This window comes from Salmo trutta, chromosome 34 (genome assembly GCF_901001165.1).
Source record: "Salmo trutta chromosome 34, fSalTru1.1, whole genome shotgun sequence".
In the NCBI taxonomy this organism is placed as follows: domain Eukaryota; kingdom Metazoa; phylum Chordata; class Actinopteri; order Salmoniformes; family Salmonidae; genus Salmo; species Salmo trutta.
The window spans coordinates 9604624-9631937 of NC_042990.1; the positions used below are offsets into that span (position 1 = coordinate 9604624).

The 27314-nt window shown below is 46.2% G+C and overlaps 1 protein-coding gene across 18 annotated transcripts; it reads right to left on the reverse strand.

The window, feature by feature from the left end:
• On the reverse strand, positions 1 to 27150 carry LOC115173514 (chromodomain-helicase-DNA-binding protein 4). 18 transcript variants are annotated; one of them, XM_029731665.1, is made up of 42 exons: positions 27131 to 27150; positions 26222 to 26355; positions 24752 to 24858; positions 24342 to 24596; positions 23702 to 23820; positions 23115 to 23493; positions 22678 to 22825; positions 21835 to 22004; positions 21305 to 21535; positions 20824 to 21027; positions 20399 to 20607; positions 18733 to 18864; positions 18521 to 18620; positions 18058 to 18249; positions 15305 to 15505; positions 15009 to 15146; positions 14623 to 14744; positions 14285 to 14458; positions 13884 to 14025; positions 13531 to 13662; positions 13209 to 13326; positions 11054 to 11178; positions 10660 to 10752; positions 10268 to 10421; positions 10062 to 10085; positions 9679 to 9854; positions 9249 to 9438; positions 8269 to 8358; positions 8039 to 8139; positions 7699 to 7832; positions 7447 to 7591; positions 7177 to 7345; positions 6918 to 6977; positions 6585 to 6691; positions 6125 to 6353; positions 5951 to 6004; positions 5640 to 5795; positions 5331 to 5439; positions 4914 to 5046; positions 4501 to 4696; positions 371 to 540; positions 1 to 277 (listed from the first exon to the last, which is right to left on the reverse strand). In XM_029731665.1, the coding sequence occupies exons 2-42, from the start codon at positions 26283 to 26285 to the stop codon at positions 263 to 265; spliced, it is 5967 nt and encodes a 1988-aa protein (XP_029587525.1). In that variant the 5' UTR covers positions 26286 to 26355; positions 27131 to 27150; the 3' UTR covers positions 1 to 262. The 18 variants fall into 18 exon arrangements, with proteins under 18 accessions (XP_029587525.1, XP_029587532.1, XP_029587533.1 ...); XM_029731672.1 differs by lacking the exon at positions 27131 to 27150 and adding an exon at positions 26828 to 27098 and having other exon boundaries at positions 22693 to 22825; XM_029731673.1 differs by lacking the exon at positions 27131 to 27150 and adding an exon at positions 26828 to 27098 and having other exon boundaries at positions 8039 to 8130; positions 9261 to 9438.
• Between the last annotated feature and the right edge of the window lie 164 nt (positions 27151 to 27314).

Genomic DNA, 27314 nt, shown 5'->3' on the forward strand with positions numbered 1-27314 from the left:
TAAAAAAAACAAACATCCTTTATTACATTTTTATTTAGGTCCCAAAAAAATCATAATAACATTATATCAATAATATTAATAAAGTCAAAACAAAAGGAAAAATTAAAATAGCTATTATTTCCACAGTGTCCAGGAGTCAGCCTGTAGGAACGCTGCAAGTCCATATTATATAAAGGGCCGTGGTTTCAAGCTTGGGCGCATCATCGTCTGCTGTGCCGATCAGGAATGTAGAGGTGGTGAGGTTCAAGGGGGCTAAGCCAGGCTACTGTTGTGACAGCTGTAGGAGAAAGAACGCAACAAGCACATTACAAAACGTGACAAGACTTGTGCACAAAACATTCACACACCCGTCATTGGGGTGGGTGCTTACCTGCGGTTGTTGAGGCTGTGGTTCGGGGCCTCTGCTGGCCAGGCGGCTGAGGATGTTCCTCTCGGACATCTGGAGTCTCACTGCGACCGGGGGTATCCGGGCGATGGTTGCCGGGAGACGGGTCACGTCTGCTTTCATGTCACTGAGCAGCTCCTCCAGCTGTTTCAGCACTAAGGGGGAAAGAGAGAATGAGAACCTGGAAGTGCTTGCCAACTTACATATATACAGCGTATTCAGAAAGTATTCAGATGCCTTGACTTTCTCCAAATGCTGTTACATTACAGCCTTGTTCTAAAAGTGATTCATGTTCCTCATCAATCTACACACAATACCCCATAATGACAAAGCAAAAGACAGGTTTAGAAATTGTTGCATATATATATATATATATATATATACACACAGAAATACCTTATTTACATAAGTATTCAGACCCCCTTTGCTATGAGACTCAAAATTGAGCTCAGGTGCATCCTGTTTCCATTGATCATCCTTGATGTTTTCTACAACTTGGAGTCCACCTGTGGTAAATTCAATTGACTGGACATGATTTGGAAAGGCAACACCTATCTATTTAAAGGTCCCACAGTTGACAGTGCATGTCAGAGCAAAAACCAAGCCATGAGGTCGAAGGAATTGTCCGTAGAGATCCGCGACAGGATTGTGTCAAGGCACAGATCTGGTGAAGGATACCCCAAAAAAATGTATGCAGTATTGAAGGTCCTCAAGAACCCTGTGGCCGCCAACATTCTTAAATGGGAAAAGTTTGGAACCAACATGACTCTTCCTAGAGCTGGTCGCCTGGCCAAACTGAGCAATCGGGGGAGATGGGCCTTGGTCAGGGCAGTGACCAAGAACCCAACGGTCACTCTGACATGGCTCCAGAGTTTCTCTGTGGAAATGGGAGAATCTTCCAGAAGGACAACCATCTCTGCAGCACTCCACCAATCAGGCCTTTATGGTAGAGTGGTCAGACGGAAGCCACTCCTTAATAAAAGGCACATGACAGCCCGCTTGGAGTTTGCCAAAAGGCACCTAAAGACTCTCAGACCATGAGAAACCAGATTCTCTGGTCTGATGAAACCAAGACTGAACTCTTTGGCCTGAATGCCAAAGGTCACATCTAGAAGAAACCTGGCACCAACCCTACGGTGAAGCATGGTGGTGACAGCATCATGCTGTGGGGATGTTTTTCAGCGGCAGGGACTGGGAGACTAGTCAGGATTAAGGGAAAGATGAACAGAGCAAAGTACAGAGAGATCATTGATGAAAACCTTCACCAGAGCGCTCAGGACCTCAGACTGGGGCAAAGGTTCACCTCCCACCAGGACAACGACACTAAGCACACAGCCAAGACAATGCAGGCGTGGCTTCAGGACAAGTCTCTAAATGTCCTTGAGTGGCCCAGCCAGAGCCCGGACTTGAACCCGATCGAACATCACTGGAGAGACCTGAAAATAGCTGTGCAGCGACGTTCCCCATCCAACCTGACAGAGCTTGAGAGAGGATCTGCAGAGAAGAATGTGAGAAACTCCCCAAATACAGGTGTTCCAAGCTTGTAGCGTCATACCCAAGAAGACTCGAAGCTGTAAACGCTGCCAAAGGTGCTTCAACAAAGTACTGAGTAAAGAGTCTGAATACTTACGTAAATGAGATTCTTAAAAAAATTATACATTTCCAGAAATTTCTAAAAACCTGTTTTTGCTGTGTGATTATGCGGTATTGTGTGTAGATTGAGGGGGGAATTAATTTACTACATTTTAGAATAAGGCTATAACATAAAAATGTGGAAAAAGGGGTCTGATTACTTTATGAATGCACACATAATACCAGTCAAAAGTTTGGACACCTACTCATTCAAGGGTTTTTCTTTAAAAAAAATTTCCCTACATTGTAGAATAAAGACCTAAAAATTTGGAAATAACACATACGGAATCATGTAAAAACCAAAAAATGTGTTAAAATCAAAATAAATTTTGGATTCCTCAAATTAGCCACCCGTTGCCGTGACAGTTTTGTACACTCTTGCACACTCATTCTCTCAACCAGCTTTGTCACCAGGAATACCTTTCAATTAACAGGTGTACCTTCTTAAAGTACATTTGTGGAATTTCTTTCCTTCTTAATGCACATGAGCCAATCAGTTGTGTTGTAACAAGGTAGAGGGGTGGTATACAGAAGATAACCCTATTTGGTAAAATACCAAGTCCATATTATGGCAAGAACAGCTCAAATAAGCAAAGAGAAACAACAGTCCATCATTACTTTAAGACATGAAGGTTAGTCAATCCAAAACATTAAGAACATTGAAAGTTTCTTCAAATGCAGTAGCAAAAACCATCAAGCCCTAGGATGAAACTGGCTCTCATGAAGACCGCCACAGGAATGGAAGACCCAGAGTTACCTCTGCTGCAGAGGATAAGTTCATTAGGAGTTACCAGCCTCAGAAATTACAGCCCTAATAAATGCTTCAGAGTTCAAGTAACAGACACATCTCAACATCAACTGTTCAGAAGAGACTGAGTGAAATCAGGCCTTCATGGTCGAATTGCTGCAAAGAAACCACTACTAAATGACACCAATAAGAAGAAGAGACTTGCTTGGGCCAAGAAACATGCGCAATGGACATTAGACCGTTGGAAATCTTTCCTTTGGTCTGATGAGTCCAAATTTAAGATTTTTGGTTCCAATTGTCGCGTCTTTGTGAGACACAGAGTAGGTGAACGGATGATCTCTGCATGTGTGGTTCCCACCGTGAAGCATGGAGGTGGTGGTGTAATGGTGCTTTGCTGGTGACACTGATTTATTTAGAATTCAAGGCACACTTAACCAGCATGGCTACCACAGCATTCTGCAGCGATACACTATCCCATCTGGTTTGCGCTTAGTGGGACCATCATTTGTTTTTCAACAGGACAATGACCAAGAACACACCTCCAGGCTGTTTAAGGGCTATTTTACCAACAATGACAGTGATGGAGTGCTGCATCAGATGACCTGGCCTCCACAATCACCCAACCTCAACCCAATTGAGATGGTTTGGGATGAGTTGGACTGCAGAGTGAAGGAAAAGTAGCCAACAAGTGCTCAGCGTATGGGAACTCCTTCAAGACTGTTGGAAAAGCATTCCAGGTGAAGTTGGTTGAGAGAATTCCAAGTGTGCAAAGCGGTCATCAAGGCAAAGTGTGGCTACTTTGAAGAAAATATATTTAGATTTCTTTAACACATTTTTGGTTACTACATGATTCCATGTGCGCTATTTTGTAGTTGATGTCTTCACTATTATTCTAAATTGTTGAAAATAGAACAATTCAGAAAAACCCTTGAATGAGTAGGTGTGTCCAAACTTTTGACTGGTACTGTATAAATAAAGGGCCGTGGTTTCAAGCTTGGACGCATCATCTTCTGCTGTGCCGATCAGGACTGTAGAGGTTTATAGAATGTAGAATGTTTATAGATAACTGTAATATCTGGTGGTGACCTGCGGAAATGCAGGACTGATTATGGCAAGTCAGTTTATATTTGGCTTGGCTAACTAGCTAGCTATCTTGTAGTATAATTTGAATGACTCGGCAACACCAGATCAACATTGGCTTTTTGCCTCCTGCCCCAGTTCCTAGAGGCAAGTGGACAGCGGTGTGCGGAGATGCAGAAGCTCGCTTTGTAGGGGGCTTTTCTGGACCACTGCTGAGGTGTGATGGTCTTAGTGGCCGAAGCGTCACCCAGGTGGGTGCTACATTTCAGTAGTGGACGATCCAGCCTATCTACGGAGGAGGAACTGTGACTATGGAAGACGAGGTGGCCGATGAATGATATCTCTACCTCCCTGCCTGACTCTCCATTATGCTCCCTCCTGTTAAGATACTTCCTTTCTTACTTGGAATGAAAAGCGCTGTATAAAATACATCTATTATTAACTTTACAAATCTTCAACTAAGCCTCAAGGTACTTTAGGTTAGGTTGATAAATGTATTATGGTCTGTTTGTCAGCAGAGACACTATTCTTCCTATTCCTTTGCACAGGGTCACGTTCAGTAGGCACAAAACGGTCAGACAAAAAAAAAAATCTACAGTGTGCCCTTATGAACTCGAACCGGGCGTACTTGGCGAGTGCCAGCTGGCTAGCTTACCTTTGTGCAGGACGGCGTTGGCGGGCTTGTTCCCCGACATGGACTCCTTGCTGAGGTGTTGGTGGGACTCGGCCAGACACTCCACCTCGCTGAATCGCGTGTTGAGGGCCATGGAGGGGTGGGAAGGGTCCTCCGACATGTTGAGGTAGGCTGCCCGGCGCAGCTGCTCCTCGATCACCAGGGCCTGCTCCAGCAGCTAGGGGGAGGAGGGATGAGAGGAGATGGAGAAGCACAGGAGTGGATGAGAATACAGTAATACAAAATGCACAGCGTGTACATGGAGCACAACAAACCTTTACGCGAGAAGAGTGAAAATGAGAACTGCTGACAAACAGGCCTGGGGGGGGGGTGTATAAAAAGAGGTGGCTTATAAATGATCATGGCTAATAAGGGGTTAATAAAGGCCTTTATACCTTGAACCTCCTGGCCAGAAACTTGTTTTTTATCTCCAGGAAGTTGCCTCGGTTCATCTCAGCCTTGAAGGGCTCGTTGAGGATAGCGTACTTCACATCGTTCTGGATGTCCTGCCAACGCGCGTAGCCGTGTCTAGGGGGCGCCAGAGTCAAGGGAAAAACAAAAACAGACTTGCCCCACTGCTTGCGGTATGACCCAATATTGGCCTAATGTATGTGACCATTAACCAAAACTTGAAGCTGGCCATAGTTATTAGATCTGTTGAGATTGTACTTTTTCCTGCTACAGGCAATTTTCCAATGAGCGTAGCACCGGTTACATTTTGAAGAGAAAAATAGGACCGTAAATCACTGATGTTTGTTTGCAAAGAGCCACGGTGGGCAGCATAGTTTGTCAACAGTGGTATAAAAGGATACTGTATGATGCCAGCCAGAAGCCAGTAGTCATGGCGACGGTGCCAGATCTCGTTGGTCTTCTTGGTGACGGTGGCGGCCCTCTCCTCGTTCTGCCACAAGGAGTGCAGCTCTGTAGGGGGGAGAAAAAAAAAGTGATTCCCTGAAGTAACAATTGAGACTTGTTGAAATTGAGACCATTGAAAACGCTATTTAGTCCAAGAGTAGCGCTTAACCATGTATGAAACCAACCAAAACTCCGACTGAGAACGTGTGGAGATCTGCGCATGCGTTTGTGGTATGCTTTCCCTCTTGACACTCCAGTTCTCTTACCTGTGAATCCTCCGTCGGCGATGTTGAACATGAATCTCGTCTTGGCTTTCTTCTTCTCCTCACTGACTCTGGCCGCCGCTCCCTCCTTCACACTGTCCCCGTTCTGCAGCTTGGCCAGCTCCTCCGCCTTCACGCCATCCTTCTCCTCCTTTTGCTCTGCAGACAGAACGAGGTTGAAAATGGGGTGAGTGAGAGAACGGAGTGAAGAAGAAACGTGGACCGACACAAAGCACGGGACCAACAGTATGTCCTTTTCTGCAGTTTGCTGATTGACGAGTGCAAAATGAGAGAATGATGGCGAGAGGAGCTACCTTTCTTTTCCTCTGAGGCAGGAGTGGTATCCATCTTCTCCGTCTTCTCTTCTGCTGCAAATCCAGAGGGATGGAGAGAAAAAGAGGGAGAACATTAGCAAACATCAAACGAGTGTCTAACAGAATGCAATAGAAGTGGTACTGTGGAAAAATAGTACTCTATTACGACATCACCTTTGGCCTCGGAGTCTTCCGATTTGACCTCGGACACGTCCATCTTGGCCTCTGCTGCTGGAGACTTGGTCTCCTCTCCTCCCTGAGTAGGCTTCTCTGCAGTCTCGCCGTCCTTCTCCTTTTCCGCCTCTCCATTGGTAGGCTTGTCTGTTTCCATGGGCTCTTCTTCATCTTTCTCTTTCGGTTCAGGGGAAGGAGTCTTCTCATCTTTATCGGGGATCGCATTTACCTGAAAGAGAGGAACATTCCTTAGAACCAGAAGCACAGAGAACAGCACAGGCGTTTAAACTTACTAAAACGAACTATTCTGGACAAGGAGCTCCATCTCAAACTTCACAACAATGATATATACTGTGGTATCTATACCCCATGTAGAAGTATGATAAATTGGTTGGCTTTGGTTAGCCAGGGGCTTATTCTAGTCTGTTGACCAATGTAGATCAAGTGTATCATTCTTTACCTCTGGGTCTTCCGTCTTTCTGGACTCCTCCTTCTCCACCTCGCCATCTTTCTTCTCCTCTTTCTCGCCATCCTTCGCGGCGTCCTCAGTCTTCGAAGGATCGTCTGCTAAACCAACAGGACATCAGCTCTTAATCCACCTTCCACATCTCCAAGCACTGATTGACAGTCACACATTTTACACACCCAAGCACCTCTTTTTTTCTAGGGTGGTTTCACTATAACCAGCAGCAGCAGAACTTGAGTCGGTGTTTGACCCTGCATGTCAAGAGTCCTGGAACAGTGAGAGGGTGTGGAGGTAGACAGGGGGGAGAGGGGGACAGAGTTGGTTTACCTGGGGCAGGCGTGTTGGGTTGTGTGTCTGCGGGTGTGCCAGTGGAGGGAGTTTTGGGGGCTGGGGAGGGCGAGCACACAGAGGGGAACAGGGGTTAAAAGCATCGTCGCAGGAGAGGGTCTACACTCTGCAAGACGCGGGACGTACTTGCAGAGATTTTGGGTTACAGACCATAGGTCACTACAGCAGGGAAAGACGGAAATGCAGGAAGAGCAAGGACCGGGGAGAGGGTTGTGGAAGAGGGCGTAGTGGTCTGTACCTGTGGCGGGTGTGTTGGGCTGCGTGTCTGCAGGCGTGCCCGTGGAGGGGGTCTTCCCTGGGGAGTCGGGGCGGGCTCCAGCTGCAGCGGCCGCAGCCTTTTTACTCTCCTCCAGCTCCATCATCCAGGGCATGGACCACTGGCCGTTGACGTGCTCGAACTCCTGGACCTGGTGGAAAACACGGTCAGGACGAGCTACACTCACACTTTAGCGTGTGACGGTTGAGTTGAATTCCTCCCAACTATCCCAAACCAGGAACTGGGCTTTACCTTCTTGCGGATCAGCGACATCACACCGATGCGGGTGAGTACGTGTTGCCGCGACAACCCCTCGCGGGGGACGCCGTCGGCGAAGGTCTCCGCTCCGTCGGCGCCGGGCTCGCACAGGTGCCTCATGAAGAGGGAGACGTACGCCCTGCGAGGGAGAGAGGAGCCGATGTTAAACAAAATATAGAGGACAAATTCAACCAATATCAAGGCATTACTATTTTGGATTTATACTATAACATGTTAGTTACTCACTTGAACTCCTTCTCAGATTTCCCGCGCAGGTCTCTGACCAGCCACTGGGTGGTGAAGGCGTCCTGAGGAGGCATCCCATAACGCATCACTGCATTCAGGAAGGCCTTCCTCTGGCGAACGTTGAAGCCCAACACCTGAACACCAGAGAGGCAGGGTTAGTGTTGAGTTAACAGGTAGTCCACATATTGACCCCTGACCTTTATTTCTGTACAAGCCAATTGAATGCCAAAAGACAAGTGGTGGGTTGGCCCATCTGTAGATAAGCTAAATTGCAAACACATTCAGGATCATGCAGAGCATTGGTTCAGAGTGCAGTGATCGATGGACATTGAAAGCTGACCTCAATGTTGCCTCCCACTCTGGCCAGCAGGGGGGGCAGTGGCTTGTCCCTGTCGCCCCGCATGCCTTTCCTGTTGGGTCTGCGAGAGTTGGCTGCACCGCCAGAAAAAGGAAAAACACGAAAAGTTATTCTCTTAAGCTTCACAAACCACATACAAAAAACACACACACACCCACTCTTGTAAACACCACCGACAGAGACACCATCTGTCCACACACACTTTCGCTTACCTTCTGCCCGCTCATCAAAGTCCTCGTCACCCTCCTCGGAGGCCACAGAGTAGTCCGAGTTGTTGTCCGATTGGTCATCCTGCCAATCTGCTTGGAGACAGAAGACACGGGGCGCAATTTCAGTACACAGTCCAGAAACTTCTCTGAACTTATTAAAACATGAACATTTAAAAGAGGGGGGGAGAAGATTCTACAAGGAAGTGGACTTTGAGTAAAAGGTTGACAACCAGACCAAGCACAGAGCGCTAGAAGGAAACCAACGCCACAGATATGGGGGTGATGTGTCAACTTGTCCACAAGCAGTGCCCGAGTGTGAGTAGCTGACTCAAACCACGTGGGACATTGTTTAAGCTAGTATGTGTACAGTTAGGAGCCGAAGAGAGATGCACTGTTTCCCGACTCAAAACAGTGAAGGGGTACAAAACAACCGCGATTCAGTCACACACGCTAACTCATTCTTCAAATCTCTTAGGGTACTAGGATTAAAGAGTGCCACATTTTACAGGGGCGGGTGCTGGCATTTTCATCCTCTTGGTGAGGGGCCTGAGATCATGGTGGCTGTGCAGTGCATTGTGGGTAGTGTAGTTCGCCATCGCAATGCATTGTATTCAGGCGTCAAAAGTTAACAAGGAAAGCTGCCATTCCAACATAAAACTAACAAGGACTTGGAACAGATATCTGCTCACGTTAATGTAATTCTGAATAGTTTGGATTGTTGCTGGGAATAGAAGATCCGAGCATGTCGGAAGTTTTACCAGGCTTTCTGAAGAGGTAATGCAAATGGAAGGAAAATTCAAATTGCCACCACAACTGAAGAGGCATGCCTCATGCAGGTGAGGAGTAATCAAACCAGCACAAACACCCGACACCACTCAGTTACTAAGACTTCACTGGTGAAACTCACTCCCACCACTCTCTCTCTCACACACACACACACATACACGTAAGTAAGTAATGGCATTGGCGCTTGTTGTTGTTACCCCGTCTACTACCTCGGTCCTCCTGGGAGCCGTCGTTGTAGTTGACCTGCTTGCGGATGCGCTTGCCCTTGCCCAGGTTGCGGGCCAGGTCCTCCTGCTGCTGCTCATAGTGGTGCCTGAGCAGCTTCTCCCAGTAGTCTGGGTCGACACTCTCCTCCTGCTTGATGATCTCTCTCTGTACTTCCTCCTCCTGGGGGGGGGGGGGCGGCGAGAGAGAGGGAGGGAGGAAAAGGAGAGAGAGAGGGGCAAAAGGAGAGTCATTGATCTAGTGTGCATGTCTCAAATGAGACGTCAGTTACACACACACACACACACAACGTCTGGGCTACAACAAGGCCACTTGGAGTCACCCTTCTAAAAATATAAAACGTCACTTTGGGTCAAAGTGTCTGCTAAATGGTGTTTTTGACCCAAAACAAACACAACTTACCGCCTCCTCCTCGTCCTTGACCACGTACTGGGCCACCTTGAAGGAGCCCAGGTACTCGTTCATGCTCCCGATCTCCGTTTCCTCCGGGGTTTCGGACTCCTGGTTCCTGTCCAGAAGTCTGTCCACCGCCATGTCATCGTAGTGGATCACCTGGCTGTCCTCCTCCTTGTTCTCACCTGGGGGACATTAAACATTTTCAGAACATGGTCCAAACATTATCAGAACGTGTTATAAACATTGTCATAACCTTATCTTGAACTAAATCTGTTCTAGACATCGGTTTACCCAAAATGTTGATAATTTCACCTAATAAGTAATAACCAACAAACTATCATCTTATTTGACTGTTCGTATCTGCTGGCATTTGCTCGTTTTCTGTTCACCTGCAACACGCTTCCAGTAACCTGCTGTGGGCAGGTAAAAAAATAAAATAAAAAAAATATACAATAAGACAACATTTCATTGCTCCCTTTCAAGACAACTGAAAAGTGATTTGACAGATGAACAACTATCCACTCCATCCTTCCACCTACCCATCCACCCTCCCCATCCACGTTTACAACAGCAGGAGCTGTTTAGTTCCTTTTACCTTCTTTGTCCCCCTTTCCAAGCTCGTCCTTGAACAACTCCTCCGTGCCAAACTTGAGGATGTCGTCCAGCTCCTGTTTGGACATGGAGCCCGTCTTGGAGCCCAGACCAGGACGCACCACCAGGTGGGTCAACATCATCTTCTTCTTGGCAACCTGGAGAGGGAGGGAACGTGGGACGTTTCTATGTCTGCATTGACTTTCTTCCTGCCAGTATAGGCCAAGGAACTGAAATGAGTACCGCTGACGACTGACGAAGCTCGCTTCCACACACACACACACACACGACATTCATTGGATCCAACAACAAGGTAGCAATTCTATGATACAGACAGCTGTGTTGCGTTGTGAAGAGGTCATTGTGATGTTGCAGGAGAGGGGACGGCCTCTTTACCTGAGTGATCCTCTCCTCCACAGAGGCCTTTGTGACGAAGCGGTAGATCATCACCTTCTTGTTCTGTCCGATACGGTGAGCTCTGCTGAACGCCTGAGATGAGGAAGAGGCAGAGACAAACAGTATGAACCTCTCGTCCTTGCAACCACCTTAATAAAAGTTGATATAATAGAGAACAAGGAGATGGTGAATGGCCCAATCATAAACTGATCCATAAGCACTTGTGGAGATCTGATTGGATTCGACAGGCGTAAGCAATATGGTAATAGCTCCACCTTGCCCTCTGACAGGCTAGGTGGAAGGTTCACCATAGTACTTCTACTAATCAAATTCTCAAAGATCATTGGGCTTGACTTGGGATTGGGCCTGTGTGTGATGGTTCCAAGTGTGTTACCTGGATGTCGTTGTGAGGGTTCCAGTCAGAGTCGTAGATGATGACAGTGTCGGCGGTGGCCAGGTTGATGCCCAGACCTCCAGCTCTCGTCGACAGCAGGAAGGCAAACTGCAGCGCTCCAGGAGCTAAGGAACAATCAGATCAACCACTCAGACCAAATCACTATACATCTATCACTTTCTACATCAATAACGATCTATATTTACATCAATCACTTGCTTTCTCTCTATAATCATTCACTTTCAAGGGATTATTCTGTTTTTTCTGGCCCGCCTAAATTCAAACAAGCAACGTGGCGCCGTTTCCACCTACTGAGAATTCCATCTCTTAAAACCCGATAAACTGTGTAAAAAAGATAAATGGACCTATATAATTTGGTATTAATATCACATTGGAGAACTAACCAAAGCTAGACAGTCAGGGATGATAACAAATTCCCCCAAAAACTATTGCAACAAAGACTCAGAACTTCTTTGGAGCCCTGTTTTATCGCTGGTATTCTTAAAACGAAATTAATTTGAGATTGCATGCACCTGCGTGGTAAAACAAGCTCGATTTCAACAAAAAACCCCACAAGAATAAAACACTACTTTAGATAACCCTACGTTGATATCAGACAGCGGCAAATTTGGCCATCTGGGTTGTCTATTCCCGCACAACTGAAATAAAGAACTATCAGGAGCTTCAGAAAACATAAGGCTGATGAATGTAAAATAGCTTACTATAAGAACAGGATTAGCCTGATCGTCCTACAGACTAGTTCATTCAAATGTTTCACCATAAATGGCATTTCATTTGATAAAAATAAACATTTCAAATACACAGTATCAGTCAAAGGTTTGGACACACCTACTCATTCAAGGGTTTTTCTTTATTTTTACTATTTTCTACATTGTAGAATAATAGTGAAGACATCAAAACGATGAAAAAAACACAAGGAGCCAGAAGATACAGAAGATAACCCTATTTGGTAAAAGACCCATGTCCATATTATGGCAAGAACAGCTCAAATAAGCAAAGAGTAACAACAGTCCATCATTACTTTAAGACATGAAGGTTAGTCTATCCGAAACATTTCAGGAACTTTGAAAGTTTCTTCAAGTGCAGTAGCAAAAACGATCAAGTGCTATGATGAAACTGGCTCTCATGAGGACCGCCACAGGAAAGGAAGACTGCAAATTACTGCAAAGAAACCACTACTAAAGGACACCAATAATAAGAAGAGACGTGCTTGGACTATGACACATGAGCAATGGACATTAGACCGGTGGAAATCTGTCCTTTGGTCTGATGAGTCCAAATTTGAGATTTTGGGTTCCAACTGCCATGTCTTTGTGAGATACAGAGTAGGTGAACGGATGATCTCCGCATGTGTGGTTCCCACTGTGAAGCACGGAGGAAGAGGTGTGATGGTGCATTTCTGGTGACACTGGTGATTTATTTAGAATTCAAGGCACACTTAACCAGCATGGCTACGACAGCATTCTGCAGTGATACACCATTCCATCTGGTTTGCACTTAGTGGGACTATCATTTGTTTTTCAACAGGACAATGACCCAACACACCTCCAGGCTGTGTAAGGGCTATTTTACCAAGTAAAGTGATGGAGTGCTACATCAGATGACCTGGCCTCACCCGACCTCAACCCAAATGAGGTGATTTGGGATGAGTTGGACTGCAGCGTGAAGGAAAAACAGCCAACAAGTGCTCAGCATATGTGGGAACTCCTTCAAGAGTGTTGAAAAAGCATTCCAGGTGACTACCTCATGAAGCTGGTTGAGTGTGCAAAGCTGTCATCAAGGGAAAAGGGTGGCTACTTTGAAGAATCTAAAATAACATATTTTGATTTGTTTAACCCTTTTTTGGTTAACTACAAGATTCCAAATGCATTTTTTCATAATTTTAATGTCTTCACTATCATTCTACAATGTAGAAAATAGTCAACCTAAAGAAAAACCCTTAAATGAGTAGGCGTGTCCACATTTTGACTGGTACTGTACATAAATCCCTCTTGATATTAAACAATGATAGGATATATACACACCTAATTTAAATCTGAAGACTACAACGATATAATAGTCACTCTGAAATTGCAGTATACACAGTGATCTAGTTAGAGAGTGAATGAGGAAGTCAGTGTGGGGTGAGCCTCACCATTGAATCTGTCGATGGCCTCCTGTCTCATGCCCCCGGTGATGCTGCCGTCGATACGCTCGTACTTGTAGCCCTCGTTCTCCAGGAAGTCCTCCAGCAGGTCAAGCATCTTGGTCATCTACGACAGAGGGAGTGAACAGGCGGTGAGTAAACAAATAAAGCTCATGCACAAATGGAAAAACAATCTACATGAGTAAGCAGTGTCCATGTGAGGTGTGTGCTTTTTGTATCCAAGACCTTTGAAATGTTTGAATCCTTCTTGATGTAATGTGATGGACTCAAATCAAATATTGATAATGTGTGTGAGTGTTGGTTAACTAACCTGAGAGAAGATGAGTACTCTGTGCCCTCCGTCTTTCAGCTTCCTCATCATCTTCTGCATTAGCGTCAGTTTCCCGGCAGACTTAGTGAGGGCGCTACCGTCGTACATCCCATTGGGCATCTTTGGGGCTTCCTGTTTGGGGGGGGGGGGGGGGGGGCAATCAAGAGTCAGCTATATAGAACCTTACAGGAAAATACTACAAAAGTTATAATGCATATCATGAAAATGCTTGACGCAAATAGTATCTAAGACTGTATAAAATAGACTGTACAAAATGAATGCACCACTACCCCACTTAGCCATCACAATAGCATGGTCCATTCCCATTCAAATGTATTATAAGTGGGTCATACCATGGCAGCCACAGGGAAGAGGTAGGGGTGATTGCAGCACTTCTTGAGGTCCATCACCACGTTGAGCAGGGATACTTGATTTCCACCACTGCGCGTGTTCAGAGCCTCAAAGTTACGGGTGAGGATGAATTTGTAGTACTTCCTAAAAAAAGAAAAAAAAAAGAAAATCCACATTTAATACCACTTCCACAGTCCAATTATATTGTAAAGTTCTAGTGAGTTGAGTATCCCAAGGGAAGACTGTGTTTAAGTAAAAGTCTATGGACGATGACTAATCATTCTAACTTTATATTTGATCACGTCACCCTTTTAGCCAAGTTAAACAGCACATACAACTGGGTCACCACTATTCAAAATGTACCCCTTCACCACACCCTATCCCTCCATGCACTTTCACTCACTTCTGCATGGGGCTGAGCTCCACCCTGACGATGAGCTCCGTCTTGGAGGGCATGTGTTTGAAGACATCAGCCTTCAGTCTCCTGAGCATGTGGGGTCCCAGCATGTCATGCAGCTTCTTGATCTGGTCCTCTTTGGCGATGTCAGCAAACTCTTCCAGGAAACCCTCCAGGTTACTACACAGAGAGAGGAAGTTGCAGGGAAGTAAGTAACGGTAAACTCTATAATAACTGGTCTAAGATGAGTGGGGTGTGATACAGGTGATGTGAAGTGGTCGTTGGGATTGAGTGGGAAAGTGCGGAAAGTGATGTGGTCAGAATGTGTGTACACACACACACACCTGAATCTCTCTGGCGTGAGGAAGTTGAGGAGGTGGAACAACTCTTCCAGGTTGTTCTGTAGAGGTGTACCGGTCAATAGCAGCTTGTGCTGGAGAGGATAGTTGTTCAGCACTCTGAAGAACTGGAGGAGAGAGAAAACAGAGTATTATTCAACTAGAAATGCAACACTTCTGTATTTGTCAATGGTACTTTCAGCCATACCAGTTTAGGTGGAGTTTCATTGTACAATGAAGGTATCCAACTAATGAGAAATAGAATTTGAGGTGCCTCATTGCCCTTATACTTCCAAATTGATCTTTATCCTGAATAAGGGAATATGTTGCACATAACAGGTAAACTACCTCCATAACACAAGTCCTTTAAACACTCAACTCTAATCTCTCACCTTGGACTGGTTGTTTTTGAGCCTGTGGGCCTCATCGACCACGAGACAGGCCCAATCTATGGAACCTAGGATGGCCATGTCAATGGTGATCAACTCATAGGACGTCAGCAGCACATGGAACTTCACCGATGAGTCTTTCTACAAGGCCACGACGGGGAACGGTTAAAAACGTGACACACACCAGCATAGCATTGAAGGAGTGATATATTGAAAAAAATAAAATACATTTCCTTTGTTGATAAACAGTTCCATTTCATCGGTTCTTTTTAAAACACATTTCCCCCCGTAATTCTCACCTTCATCTTAGAAGCCCTCTTGCCTCCGCGGATGGCGTTGTTCTCGAAGGAGAACTCGTTCTCTCTGATGACGGCTCTGCTGTCCTTGTCTCCTACGTAGGTCACCACGTACATGTCCGGGGCCCACATCTCAAACTCTCTCTCCCAGTTAATGATGGTAGACAGGGGGGCGCTCACCAGGAACGGGCCCTTGGAGTGACCCTATAAAGGGGGAAAGAAAAAAGTTCATTAAAATAAGATCATTTGTATGGGTGGCCCAAGCGGGAATCAAACCCACTACCGTTGGTGTTGCAAGTACCATGCCCTACTAACTGAACCACAGCTAATTTAACTTAATAAAAATATATAATTTCTCATGTAGCATTTATATTTCTATCATTCTAATGTTAAAATATCGTGTCGTCAAAAGACATTGCATTCTACACTCCGATCAATAGGTGGCAGCACATTTTACATTTACATTTTAGTCATTTAGCAGACGCTCTTATCCAGAGCGACTTACAGTAGTGAATGCATACATTTCATACATTTTTTCCCCCGTACTGGTCTCCCGTGGGAATCGAACCCACAACCCTGGTGTTGCAAACACCATGCTCTACTAACTGAGCCACACGGGTTTTTTAGTAGTCTCCATGTGATCACCCCCAAAGAGTGTTGACACAAAGCTCAAGCTATATGTCATCAGATTTCGCCTGACATATTATACAAACTGGCTGGGCTGGTTGGTATTGATCTAAAGGGATGCCTAGTTGGCATTTCTGATCACTTCCTGTTGAAATAACAGCTACCACGCCACCATTTGGCCTTATACATTTTTTTTATAAAAAAAGTAAAACAATGACATTTATCAACAAGTAAAGTGTAAAAAACTATAGTTGAACAAGCGTCTTTCTATAAATAAAATGGGGCCAATGTGTGATATTGGGATTAACATTTCAAAATGGTATGAAACACAAATAAATAAATGTATGCAGTTCCACGTGTGTACTTAGAAAAATATATGCAAATTGGCCCATAACTCCACCTACGCAACAACATAGGCCTATACATCCTTTAAGCAAGGCTCATACCGACATTGGCAAGTCAAATTCAAGGACTTCTTCAAGCATTTCATTGTAATTTAAGGACCTCAATAGTTTACACAATTGTAAATTGTAGGGCCTAATATACTGATTAATGTTCAATATTCACTACATGGCCAATAGTATGTGGACACCTGCTCGTCAAACATCTAATTCCAAAATCATGGGCAGTAATACGGGGTTGGTCCCCCACTTTGCTGCTATAAACAGCCTCCACTCTTCTGGGAAGGCTTACCATTAGATGTTGGAACATTGCTGCGGGGACTTGCTTCCATTCAGCCACAAGAGCATTAGTGAGGTCGGGCGATTAGGCCTGGCTCGCAGTCGGCGTTCCAAATCATCCCAAAAGTGTTCGATGGGGTCGAGGTCAGGGCTCTGTGCAGGCCATTGTCATGCTGAAACAGGAAAGGGCCTTCCCCAAACTGTTGCCACAAAGTTGGAATCACCAAATTGTCTAGAATGTCAGTGTATGCTGTAGCGTTAAGATTTCTCTTCACTGGAACTAAGGGATCTAGCCCAAAGCATGAAAAACAGCCCCAGACCATTATTTCTCCTCCACCAAACTTTACAGTAGGCACTATACATTGGGGCAGGTAGTGTTCTCCTGGCATCCGCAAAACCCAGATTCGTCCTTATGACTGCCAAATGGTGAAGCATGATTCCTCACTCCAGAGAACGAGTTTCCACTGCTCCAGAGTCCAATAGTGGTGCGCTTTACACCATTCCAGCCGACGCTTGGCATTGCGCATGGTGAGCTTTGGCTTGTGTGCGGCTGCTCAGCCATGGAAACCCATTTCATGAAGCTCCCGAGGAACAGTTTGTGTGCTGACGTGGTTTCCAGAGGCAGTTTGGAACTCGGTAGGGAGTGTTGCCACCAGAGGACAGACGATTGTTACGCGCTTCAGCACTGGGCAGTCCCGTTCTGTGAGCTTGTGTGGCCCATCACTTCACGGCTGAGCCGTTGTTGCATCACATCACATCACCACATCCGGCCGTAATTGGGAGTGCCATTAGGGCCCAGTGTTGTCCGGGTTTGGCAGTCATTGTAAATACGAATTTGTTCTTACACGACTTGCCTAGTTAAATAAAAGGTTCAATAAAAGAAAGATAAAATGTTGCTCCTAGATGTTTACAGTTGACCGGGGCAGCTCTAACAGGGAAGAAATGTGACGAACTGACTTGTTGGAAAGGTGGCATCCTATGACGATGCCATGTTGAAAGTCACTGAGCTCTTCAGTAAGGGCCATTTTACTGCCTATGTTTGTCTATGAGATTGCATGGCTGTGTGCTCGATTCTATACACCTGTAAGCAAGAGGTGTGGCTGAAATAGCCAAATCCACTCATTTGAAGGGGTGTCCATATACTTCAGGCCCTGTAGTGTATGCTATAAGTAAATGGAAGGACAGAAAAGTGATGTTTTATGTCATGATTTTGGACAAATCCGTCAAGACAGCAACCACGATAAAGGGTTAAAAATAGGGATTAAAGCAACTCAGGAATTTTACTGAATATAGTCATGATTCCCCCTTATATCTTAATGTAATGACGTGAAAAAAAATTGGCAGACTTTTATCAATGACTTGTCAACAGCTGTAACAAGTTAACCAGCACAGGAAATCCTCCCTGGTACCCTAGTAAACAGAAAGACCCACATACACACACACACACACCTCTTTGTAGAGTGAGTAGAGGAACACGGCAGTCTGCACAGTCTTGCCCAGTCCCATCTCGTCAGCCAGGATAGTGTCTGTGCCCTGTGCCCAGGAGAAACGCAGCCAGTTGAGCCCCTCCAGCTGGTAGGGGTGCAGGTTGCCCCCCGTACTGTCCAGGTAATCAGGCTGCCGCTCAAACTTGATGGTGGGCTGAAGAGGGGGGAGATCGAGAAGAACAGTGAGTTACTGTTGATGTCAAGACACACCACTCAGCAGGAAATATGCACCATAAGGGATTTATCATGTGATTGATATAACATAAAGCTGCAGAAAAAGAGATGCTAAAAGTCCATTTTAACGGTAAGATACGGAGCAATTTATGACGATCGGGAATACCTGATAAATCACGAGAAACCATATCTCTGATAAAAAGGCAAGCCGTGTCGCCAATCCAATAAAAATGACAACAGCCAACACTTACATCAACGACAGGATTCTCAGGAGGCCGGTCCATCCTCTTCGTCTTGCCTTTCACCTTGATCTTCTTCCCTGGTTTACCCTCATCGCCCATCATCAGCTCCCTGAAACAGACGAGAGAGAGAACATCGTTACCCTCGGAAACAGACAAAGAAGAAACTCCTCCTCCGTTCCACCTACACAATGTAGAGAAGGTGGCGATAATGCATTAGTGACCTGTGGTTCCAGTACTGCTGTCTGAAGACGTCAAACTCTGGGATGTCCATGTCCTCAGCCTCCCAGGTGGCCTGGTCGTAGGCTAGGTCTTTCCACTTGATGAGGTAGTGTACGTTATTCTTCTTGTCCTGACTGCAGCTCACCAACAGACAAAACTTGGTTAGCAACGTTGCCAATTAAATCCAGTAGGCATGCACGCACATACATACACAAAAGTATGTGGACATCCCTTCAAATTAGTGGATCCGGCTATTTCAGCCACACCCGTTGCGGAAAGATGTATAAAAAAAAAAAAGAGCACACCGCCATGCAATCTCCATAGACAGACATTGGCAGTAGAAAGACCTTACTGAAGAGTTCAGTGACTTTCAACGTGGCACCGTCAAAGGATGCCACCTTTCCAACAAGTCAGTTTGTCAAATCTCTACCCTGCTAGACCTGCCCTAGTCAACTGTAAGTGCTGTTATTGTGAAGTGGAAACGTCTAGGATCAACAACGGCTCTGCCGCTAAGTGGTAGGCCACACAAGCTCACAGAACGGGACTTACAAGCACTAAAGCGCATAAAAATCGTCTGTCCTCGGTTGCAATACTCACTACCAAGTTCCAAACTGCCTCTGAAAGCAACGTCAGCACAAGAGGCTGTTTGTCGGGAGCTTCATGAAATGGGTTTCAATGGCCGAGCAGCCGCACACAAACCTAAGATCACCATGCGCAATGTCAAGCGTCAGTGGTGTAACGCTCGCTGCCATTGTACACTGGAGCAGTGGAAACGCATTCCCTGGTGTGATAAATCACAGGTTTGGCGGATGCCAGGAGAACACTACCTGCTCCAATGCATAGTGCCAACTGTAAAGTTTGGTAGAGGAGGAATAATGGTCTGGGACTGTTTATCATGGTTCGAGCTAGACCCCTTAGTTCCAGTGAAGGGAAATCTTAACGCTACAGCATACAATGACATTCTAGACGATTCGGTAATTCCAACTTTGTGGCAGGCCATTACCTGTTTGAGCATGACAATGGCCTGCACAGAGCGATTCAGTGCTTCCAACTTTGTGGCCTGCACAGAGCCCCAACCTTAGCCCCATCAAACACCTTTGGAACGGCGACTGCGGCGACTGCGAGCCAGGCGACTGCGAGCCAGGCGACTGCGAGCCAGGCGACTGCGAGCCAGGCCTAATCGCCCAACATCAGTGCCCGACCTCACTAATGCCTTGTGGCTGAATGGAAGCAAGTCCTCGCAGCAATGTTCCAACATCTAGTGGAAAGCCTTCCCAGAACAGTGGAGGCTGTTATCGCAGCAAAGTGGGCACCAACTCCATATTAATGCCCATGATTTTGGAATGAGATGTTCAACAAGCAGGTGTCCACATACACTACATGACCAAAGGTATCTGCAACTGATTGGTTAAAATTATTGCACCATTTGCACCACAAGGAGAAACCTTTTACCTGACAAACAAAACATGCATATTTCATCAAGTGTGCGTGAGTTCTCCTTTCCATTGAAGGGAAAATCCTGATCAGACACCCATCTACAAAGTGTACGACTATGTGTCTGGCCTTGCAACTCAAACTCTGCTGCTATTTTGGAAATGTTAACTCTCAATGAGACTAAAAATACATTTGAATCCCATTTAGCAGCCAGTCCGGGAGTCTCGTCCTGACCTGTGGTTGAGGATGCGGTGGATCATCATCCAGGCGATCTTGATGCCGAAGCGGTAGTACTTCTCCTCCATCTTGGCGTAGAGCGGGTCCTTGGCCTTCCTCTTCGTGCTCTTTTCCTCGTCGCCCTCGCCAAAGTCTATTGAAGGAGGCTCGTCCATGTCGTTCTTCCTCTGGTAGTTCCTGAACATCACCTGACAGTGCAGCTCCAACTGGAGACAGGGAAAAGTTCTCTAATCCATTTCAGTGAGAAAGAAAGTGTCTGAACGGTTTTTGTTTCTGTTTGTGTTTGTTTCAGTGTGCGCCGGCGCCTGTGAAAAGCAAAAATAAAATGCGCGACAACTCAAAATGAGGGTAGGTGTGTATGAGTGCGATTGCCTGCAACGTGGCGGCCGAGCTTAAGTCTGCATACCTGTGTGTGTACATACCTGCAGCTCAGACACCCAGGAGCAGTGCCAGTAGGACATGTTGCTCCACTTGGCGAAGAACTCCCTCTCAGGGCGCCCGGCCAGAGGGGCGGGGTCAGGCTGGTCAGCCGGGAGGTCTGGGGGGCGGGGGATGGGCGTGGGCGGAGGGGGGTCGCCCCAGCGCCACGTCAGAATCTTCTGCACCTTGCCCTTCATGGGTGGACACTGAGGAGAGGAGGAAAGTGTCAGTGAATAGGTCAAATGTTTGTAAAACCCGCTCGCTTTTCAGGACAAACTGATCATAACGACATGGTGAAAACTCCTTGTCTACAGATAAGCTAGGTAATGTTACATTTAGTCGTTTTGTTTTCCCAATACACTACCCTAGGGGGCTAGGTTTCAATTTGGGAAGTAGAATTCACTGTACCCTGTGTAACTGGCTGTGCCCCGTGTCAATCACCCTGCGGGTCCCACCCCATTGATTTACTCATGGTTCACTCACAGTGCAGCGTGGGCAGATCCACTCTCCGTTGGGGATCTCAGGCAGGGGCGGGTTGAGACAGTGGATGTGGTAGGAGGAGGGACAGGAGTCGCAGCAGAGCAGCTCGCCACCGTCCTTACACACCCTGCAGAACTCCATGTGGTGGTCGTCCTCCTCCGGCTCGGCCTCCACCTCCTCCTCCTCCTCTTCTGAGCCCTCCTCCCGCGCCTCCCACTGTTTGCCCTCCTTCTCCTGTGGATGGGAGAGGGAAGGGGTTCATGTGAATGGTAGTTGAGCAACGGGAAAGGGTTAACTGTTTGACTGGTAGGGAAGCAAAGATGGTTACGCACTTGAGCAATTTGAGAGCTAACAGTACCAGCATATCCCACAGTACTACCAGCTAGCTATCAATAGCTCCTCATTACCCTCAACCAGATTCCTCTGTATTTTGTTGTCACTCCGATTGATCATTCTGGTTGGCTGACCAGTACCATATTGCCCGGTCACTTACTCCACAGAGCCATTCATTAACTAAGGAAGGTGTCACTCACGCAGTGTGGGCAGCTCCAGGTGCCCTCTGGGGCGTTCTCCATGTCGGGGTCCAGACACACCATGTGGTAGGCCCTGGGACAGGTGTCGCACAGAATGATCTCCCCTCCCTGCTGGCACACCTCACAGTAGTCCTGGTGGTCCGTCTCATAGCCGTCACCGTCCTCCTCGACTGGAGGGAAGGAACAAAAGGACAGAAGTGGGTGAGAGCAATTCAAACTAGATACGGTACATTTCCTGAACAACCCCCCCCCCCCAAAAAAGGTATGCATTTTCAACATTATTTTTGTTGTTTGACGAGAACCCTAATGAAATACCAGCGAGGCTATAACACTTTAGTGGTTACATATTGTGAGGAACACACATTTTAATCAATCAGAATGTATTTTATAAAAGTGCTGTAGAATGAAACGTTAGGGAATGGACATGGCTGTTCGTCGCTCCCTTTTACCGTGTAGGTGGAGTCATTCAGATGCAATCTAGAAGCATTTCAAACTCCTGGGCGATATGTATCGATACTCTGACAGAAGAGTTTGTCTACTGAATACGTCAAAGTGTGTGACAATCCCCAAAACATTTTTTAAGGCAGAACATGCTGGATGCTGCCCTGCTGAAAACGTATAATCTTCTAGTGACTCAGTAAGACTGAGTGGTACTGGCTGAGTCATAGCTAATTGGACATGCATACACATCCAAACTACAGCTGTGGAGTTTAGCAACTCAAGACCACTTTTTATTGGGTTTGAGACATACGGCATCACAGCCATGGATGACACACAACTTCTTGCGGTTGAGATATGTACCAGAGCCATGGAAGAGAGACACACACACACACACACACACACCTGCAGAGTACAGACCCTTCTTCTTCTTGGGCTTGCTCTTGGGCTTCTTGGAGCGGCTGCTGCGGCTGTTGGAGCCGTCTGACACGGACACGCTGTTCATGCTGGCGTCGTCAAAGTCACTCTCCACGTCAGGCTCATCCTCTTCACTCTGATAGGAACAACCAGAGAGAGAATGGTTAGGAACTTCGTTTTAAGGAGAAATGTGTCTAGGTCGGAAGGCCTCTATGCCAAATGATAAAAACATTTTGTCATCAACAACGAAGTCAAAGTGAGCGAGAGAGGTGACTAAACAGTGGGGCCGGGAACTGCCAGGGGCCTCACGATACGCTATGATCACGATACTTACGCCCTGATACGATATGGATTGCGATTCTCACAATTCTAGATGCATTGCGATACTGTGATTTTTATTGCGACTCGATGTTCCAAGCACTTACCGAGGAGCGTTTCCTCTTGCTGTTGAAGCCTCCTAGTTTGATCTTGAGCGGCGCTACCTTTTTTGTAGCCACTTTCTTCTTCTCTGCAGGCTTGGGGGTGGGCCTGGACTTCTTACGAGCATTAGGACCTTTGCCCTCTTTGGTCTTGGCCTTTTTCAGAGGCGGGGCGACCGGTGGCTGGGGCTCGGCGACCGGGGCGGGAGCGACCTCCGCCACCATGCTCTCCACGGCGGCAGACACATTGGCGGCGGCCAGGGCGGCAGTGGCGGCGGCGGAGCCTCTCAGGGGATTGTTGGTGCTGAACTCACGCCACTTGGCACCCAGTACCATCATCATCTTGGACACGGCGATCTTGGGGTTCTTGGCCGCAATGAGTGGTCTGATGTAGAGATGGGGGTGGATGGTGAGTAATGAGGACAAAAAACATTAAATATGTAAAAGAGTGAAACGGTAGGCAAGATCAGGGGGAGAAAGGAGACCAAATATCTGAGAGAGCAAAAAGTTGAACAGCAAATGAGTGGGGGTAAGAAAGAGAAAGCTTAAAATACAATTCATGCAGCAAGCATTGACAAGGACAATCTCATTACCGGACATATTGGCTGAAGGCTTTGTAGTTGGTGAGGGAGCGGTAGTCCTCGTCGCTGAAGACGTGGTCAATGTCCTCCATTCCCCAGTCATCCAGGAGCTGGGACGACGTCTTAGGCTCCTAGATGAGACAATTCAACATGAACGTTTGCTTGAACGTGGTTCTTTTCTGTCTTTTCCTTACTGACTGGCCTATTGTGGTGGGACTATTTCTTGCCCTCTGAGTGTTGCCATTGTGTTCAATAGCTACTAGGTCTTTGTTAACACTCGCACGGCTTTGGACAAAACACTTTCCTCCCACCATCGGCTATTTTAAGCCGCATGCAGTTATACCATGTGGCAAGTGCTTGCCTTAAAAAGGGCCAATGTCAGGTAGTTCGGTGTTGCCACGGTGACAGTATGTCCTTGCATAAGTGCACTTACCACTACCAGTCACCCTAGTGGTAGTCAACTCAGCATGGTAGTATTGATAACTTATCTACATCTAGACATTACAGGTAGCTTATTCAATCACTTTCTATGAAGCTCTGAGTTTTAGTTGCATAATGACAATTCAATTAACAGCATGACATTATTTAGTCAACTTTAATGCCCCCCCCCCCCAACTCTCTCCATCCTTCCATCCTCGAACTAAAAACTCACCAAGCTATCATCGTCATCGTCCTCATCCTCCTCTTCCTCAGGTTCAGGGTCCTTCCTCTTGTCCTTTCCTCCACCGTTTCTGTCAGTGCTGGTGCTGCTCCTCTTCTTCTCCTTGGAGGTGCTCCCCCTGTTCTTCTTCTTCTTCTTCCCTGGGTTGTAGTCGCTGCCCTCGCTGTCCGAGCGGGGCGCCGCTCGCTCCTCGTCCCTGTCCACCTCGGGGGTCTCCATGGGCTCGGGGGAGCTCATAGGCACATCCTGGAGAGGACACATGGGGGGGGGGGGGGGGGTATGAGTAAGCCCGTTGTCTTCCGACAGGTGGCGGGTCCCTCCACTGGCAGACAAACGGAACATGGTGCGTCCAAAGAACGTACAGATAAGATTAGAGACGTGGTCATGTCACTGTAGCCTACCTCTCTGCGAGAGGTCCGCCTCTTGCTGCTTTTGTTCTCCCGGCTCTTCTTGGCCTTCTTCTTCTTCACCTTCGGGGCCTCACTCTCTGACATCTCCTCTTCCTCATCTGCAATGAGGTCAGAGACACAGCTTAATAATAGCTGTAACGAAGAATGTCAATTGAATATCCTTGCAACCTTGGTAGCTGCAAAGTCCTATGGAATCGGGTTCCAAGGCCTATTATGTAATTGCTCATGGTAGATGTAAGCAAATGGCTGTAGGCATTGCAATCAGCACCAAGTAGCCATGGCCCGACATGTGATAAGCTGTCTGTAAGTCAAAATGAGGGGTGCTGGGTGTCTAATTAAATGACACCTGAATGCCATGTCATCATTATCTGGGTTATGGTTGAGTCCAGTTAGCCCAATTGTAGAATTTGATGTCCCACAAACAAATTGGAAAAGATGGCTCTTCCAAGTCATTATCTGGATTCGAGTAGGATTATATATGGTCAATGATTTTCACATGTGAGAGGTTTGAAAAATAAATAATAATTACTAACGACTATCCGCCTGCTATGTCGAAAATCGGAAAATTCCATGGCCTTAACTTCCCCACGGAGGATTCTAATGGAATATGCAATGCCGTCATATCCGAACCTGTTGTGTAAACAAAGTAGCCAGCTAGCCTAACGGTTTTATTGTCCTTCGCCAGCTAAGGTAGCCATCTACGTTATATAAGTACAATTCTGTGACACGGTCCACAAAATGTACAGATAGAGTGAATGACTGCATTTGTTTCTACCACGCACCCGATGATAGGAGGAGAAAGTCACCGTCGTCATCTGCCATCTTTCAAGCTAACTGGCTGGCTCCATCTTGTCATCGGCACGTAAAAATACCGGTAACATTTGCTAGGCCGCAAGAATATGCCGGTGGGTCGGCATGATTTGTGTAGCCAAAAGTTGAAGTTCTGTAAATTGCTTCGGTATGGAAAAACAACTGTCCGTTTAGCAAACTTACATTTAAACGGCTTGCAATAAAAACTGAAACAAAAACGTTAACTAGCATTGTTAGCACACGCAAGCTAGGATAACGTGTTAGCTTCTGCCAGATAGCTACAGTAGTCAGTCAACTATCACCACTTAGAGGCTGGTGTCCACTGTTCCAGCAACTACTTAGCTAGCTAGTTAACTTTTCCATAACTTGTTGACCAACTAACCGTAAACACTGATTCTGCTTGCTTAACTAGCTTACCACAACCTGCCAAGTTAACTAACCACAACCAGTATCAACTAACAACCTACTGTATGTTAGCTAGTTATCCATAGATTCAAATTCACGTCACCTTAAAGTTCTTTACTCAGTACAAAGCCATACATGGCATCTTTGGCTCAGTTTTACGATTAACTCGCGTTATTTACATAAAGTATATAACATTTGTATAAATTAATTTCGTTGCAATAAACACATGTGTTGAAGTGGTCCTACCTTGTATTAGAGACCGGTCCTCTGGGGCTCCAAAATCATCCCTATCGTCCTCGCTTCCAGACATAATGCTAGCTAACTTTAAAATGTAGTTAGCTAACTAAAAAAAAGTTTAAATCCGTGTTGCCTCCAGAGTCCTGTCCCAGTATTGAGTCCGTCCAGGTCGAGCGTGGAGTCGGGGAGGACAGGTCGGCAAGGAGGTGGAAATTTAAAAAAAACAAGAAAACAGAAGTGAATATTCAGAACTGATGTCGTGCATTGAACAATATAAATACATGAATTGCCTCTTATGTAGTTAAAATAATTTCTGATGTCAATTGTTTTAGACAATACTAGGCTACTCAAGATTATCAGCCTTTCAATCTATGCGTAGTCTCGCTACATTATAGCTAGCTAGTTAGCCATTAGACATGCCATCGTCGTGCTACTAGTTTTCCGTCCCGCACTTGGTTAGCTAGCCCGCTAACTCCAGCTCAATCACCGGCTAGGTTCAGAAACGAGTCACACATTTATCCCAAAACATATCAATAAATGACGAATTTCAATTGTTTAATGAATGGTCTAATATCACAAATACAATTATAAACAAACTACAGTAACGTTACTCACAAGTTGAATGGTTCCACTGTTTGAAAACAGAAACAACGAAAGGGGATGTTTGCCTTTCTTTCAACAGTTTTTCTTTTTGGGTTACAATAGCAAGCAAACGTTAGTTCCAATAATTAAAATGCAGTATTTGTCTTATGTTGCCTGGCGATGCACACGACGTCGCCGTCTCCCTCTCTCGCATTAAACACCCGCGCACACACACACAAAGAGATCAGGGGGCAGACATCCCATAATAACCCCCCCCCCCCCACACACACACACACACACACACACACACACCCCTCCCCCACTCTGCATAGTTACCTTGCAACATGCAGACCATAATAATCCACCCCCCTCCTCCCTCACATGGAGTCTCTTCCCCATTCCTCCGTGCCACCCTAGCAACCAACGTTACTATGGGAACACTCACCCCCACCCAACATCCCATAATAATAATGAGCATAGTCACTGACATCCCACAATAAGCATAACTCGAAAAAGAGAG

Coding starts and splice junctions, on each gene's coding strand:
- LOC115173514 (XM_029731665.1), bottom strand. CDS start 26,285: ATGTCTGGAAGCGAGGACGATAGGGATGATTTTGGAGCCCCAGAGGAC. Junction 24,859..26,221: donor GGACCGGTCTCTAATACAAG/GTAGGACCACTT, acceptor ACCTCATTGCAG/ATGAGGAAGAGGAGATGTCA. Junction 6,005..6,124: donor GGAAGACTCCGAGGCCAAAG/GTGATGTCGTAA, acceptor CTGGATTTGCAG/CAGAAGAGAAGACGGAGAAG.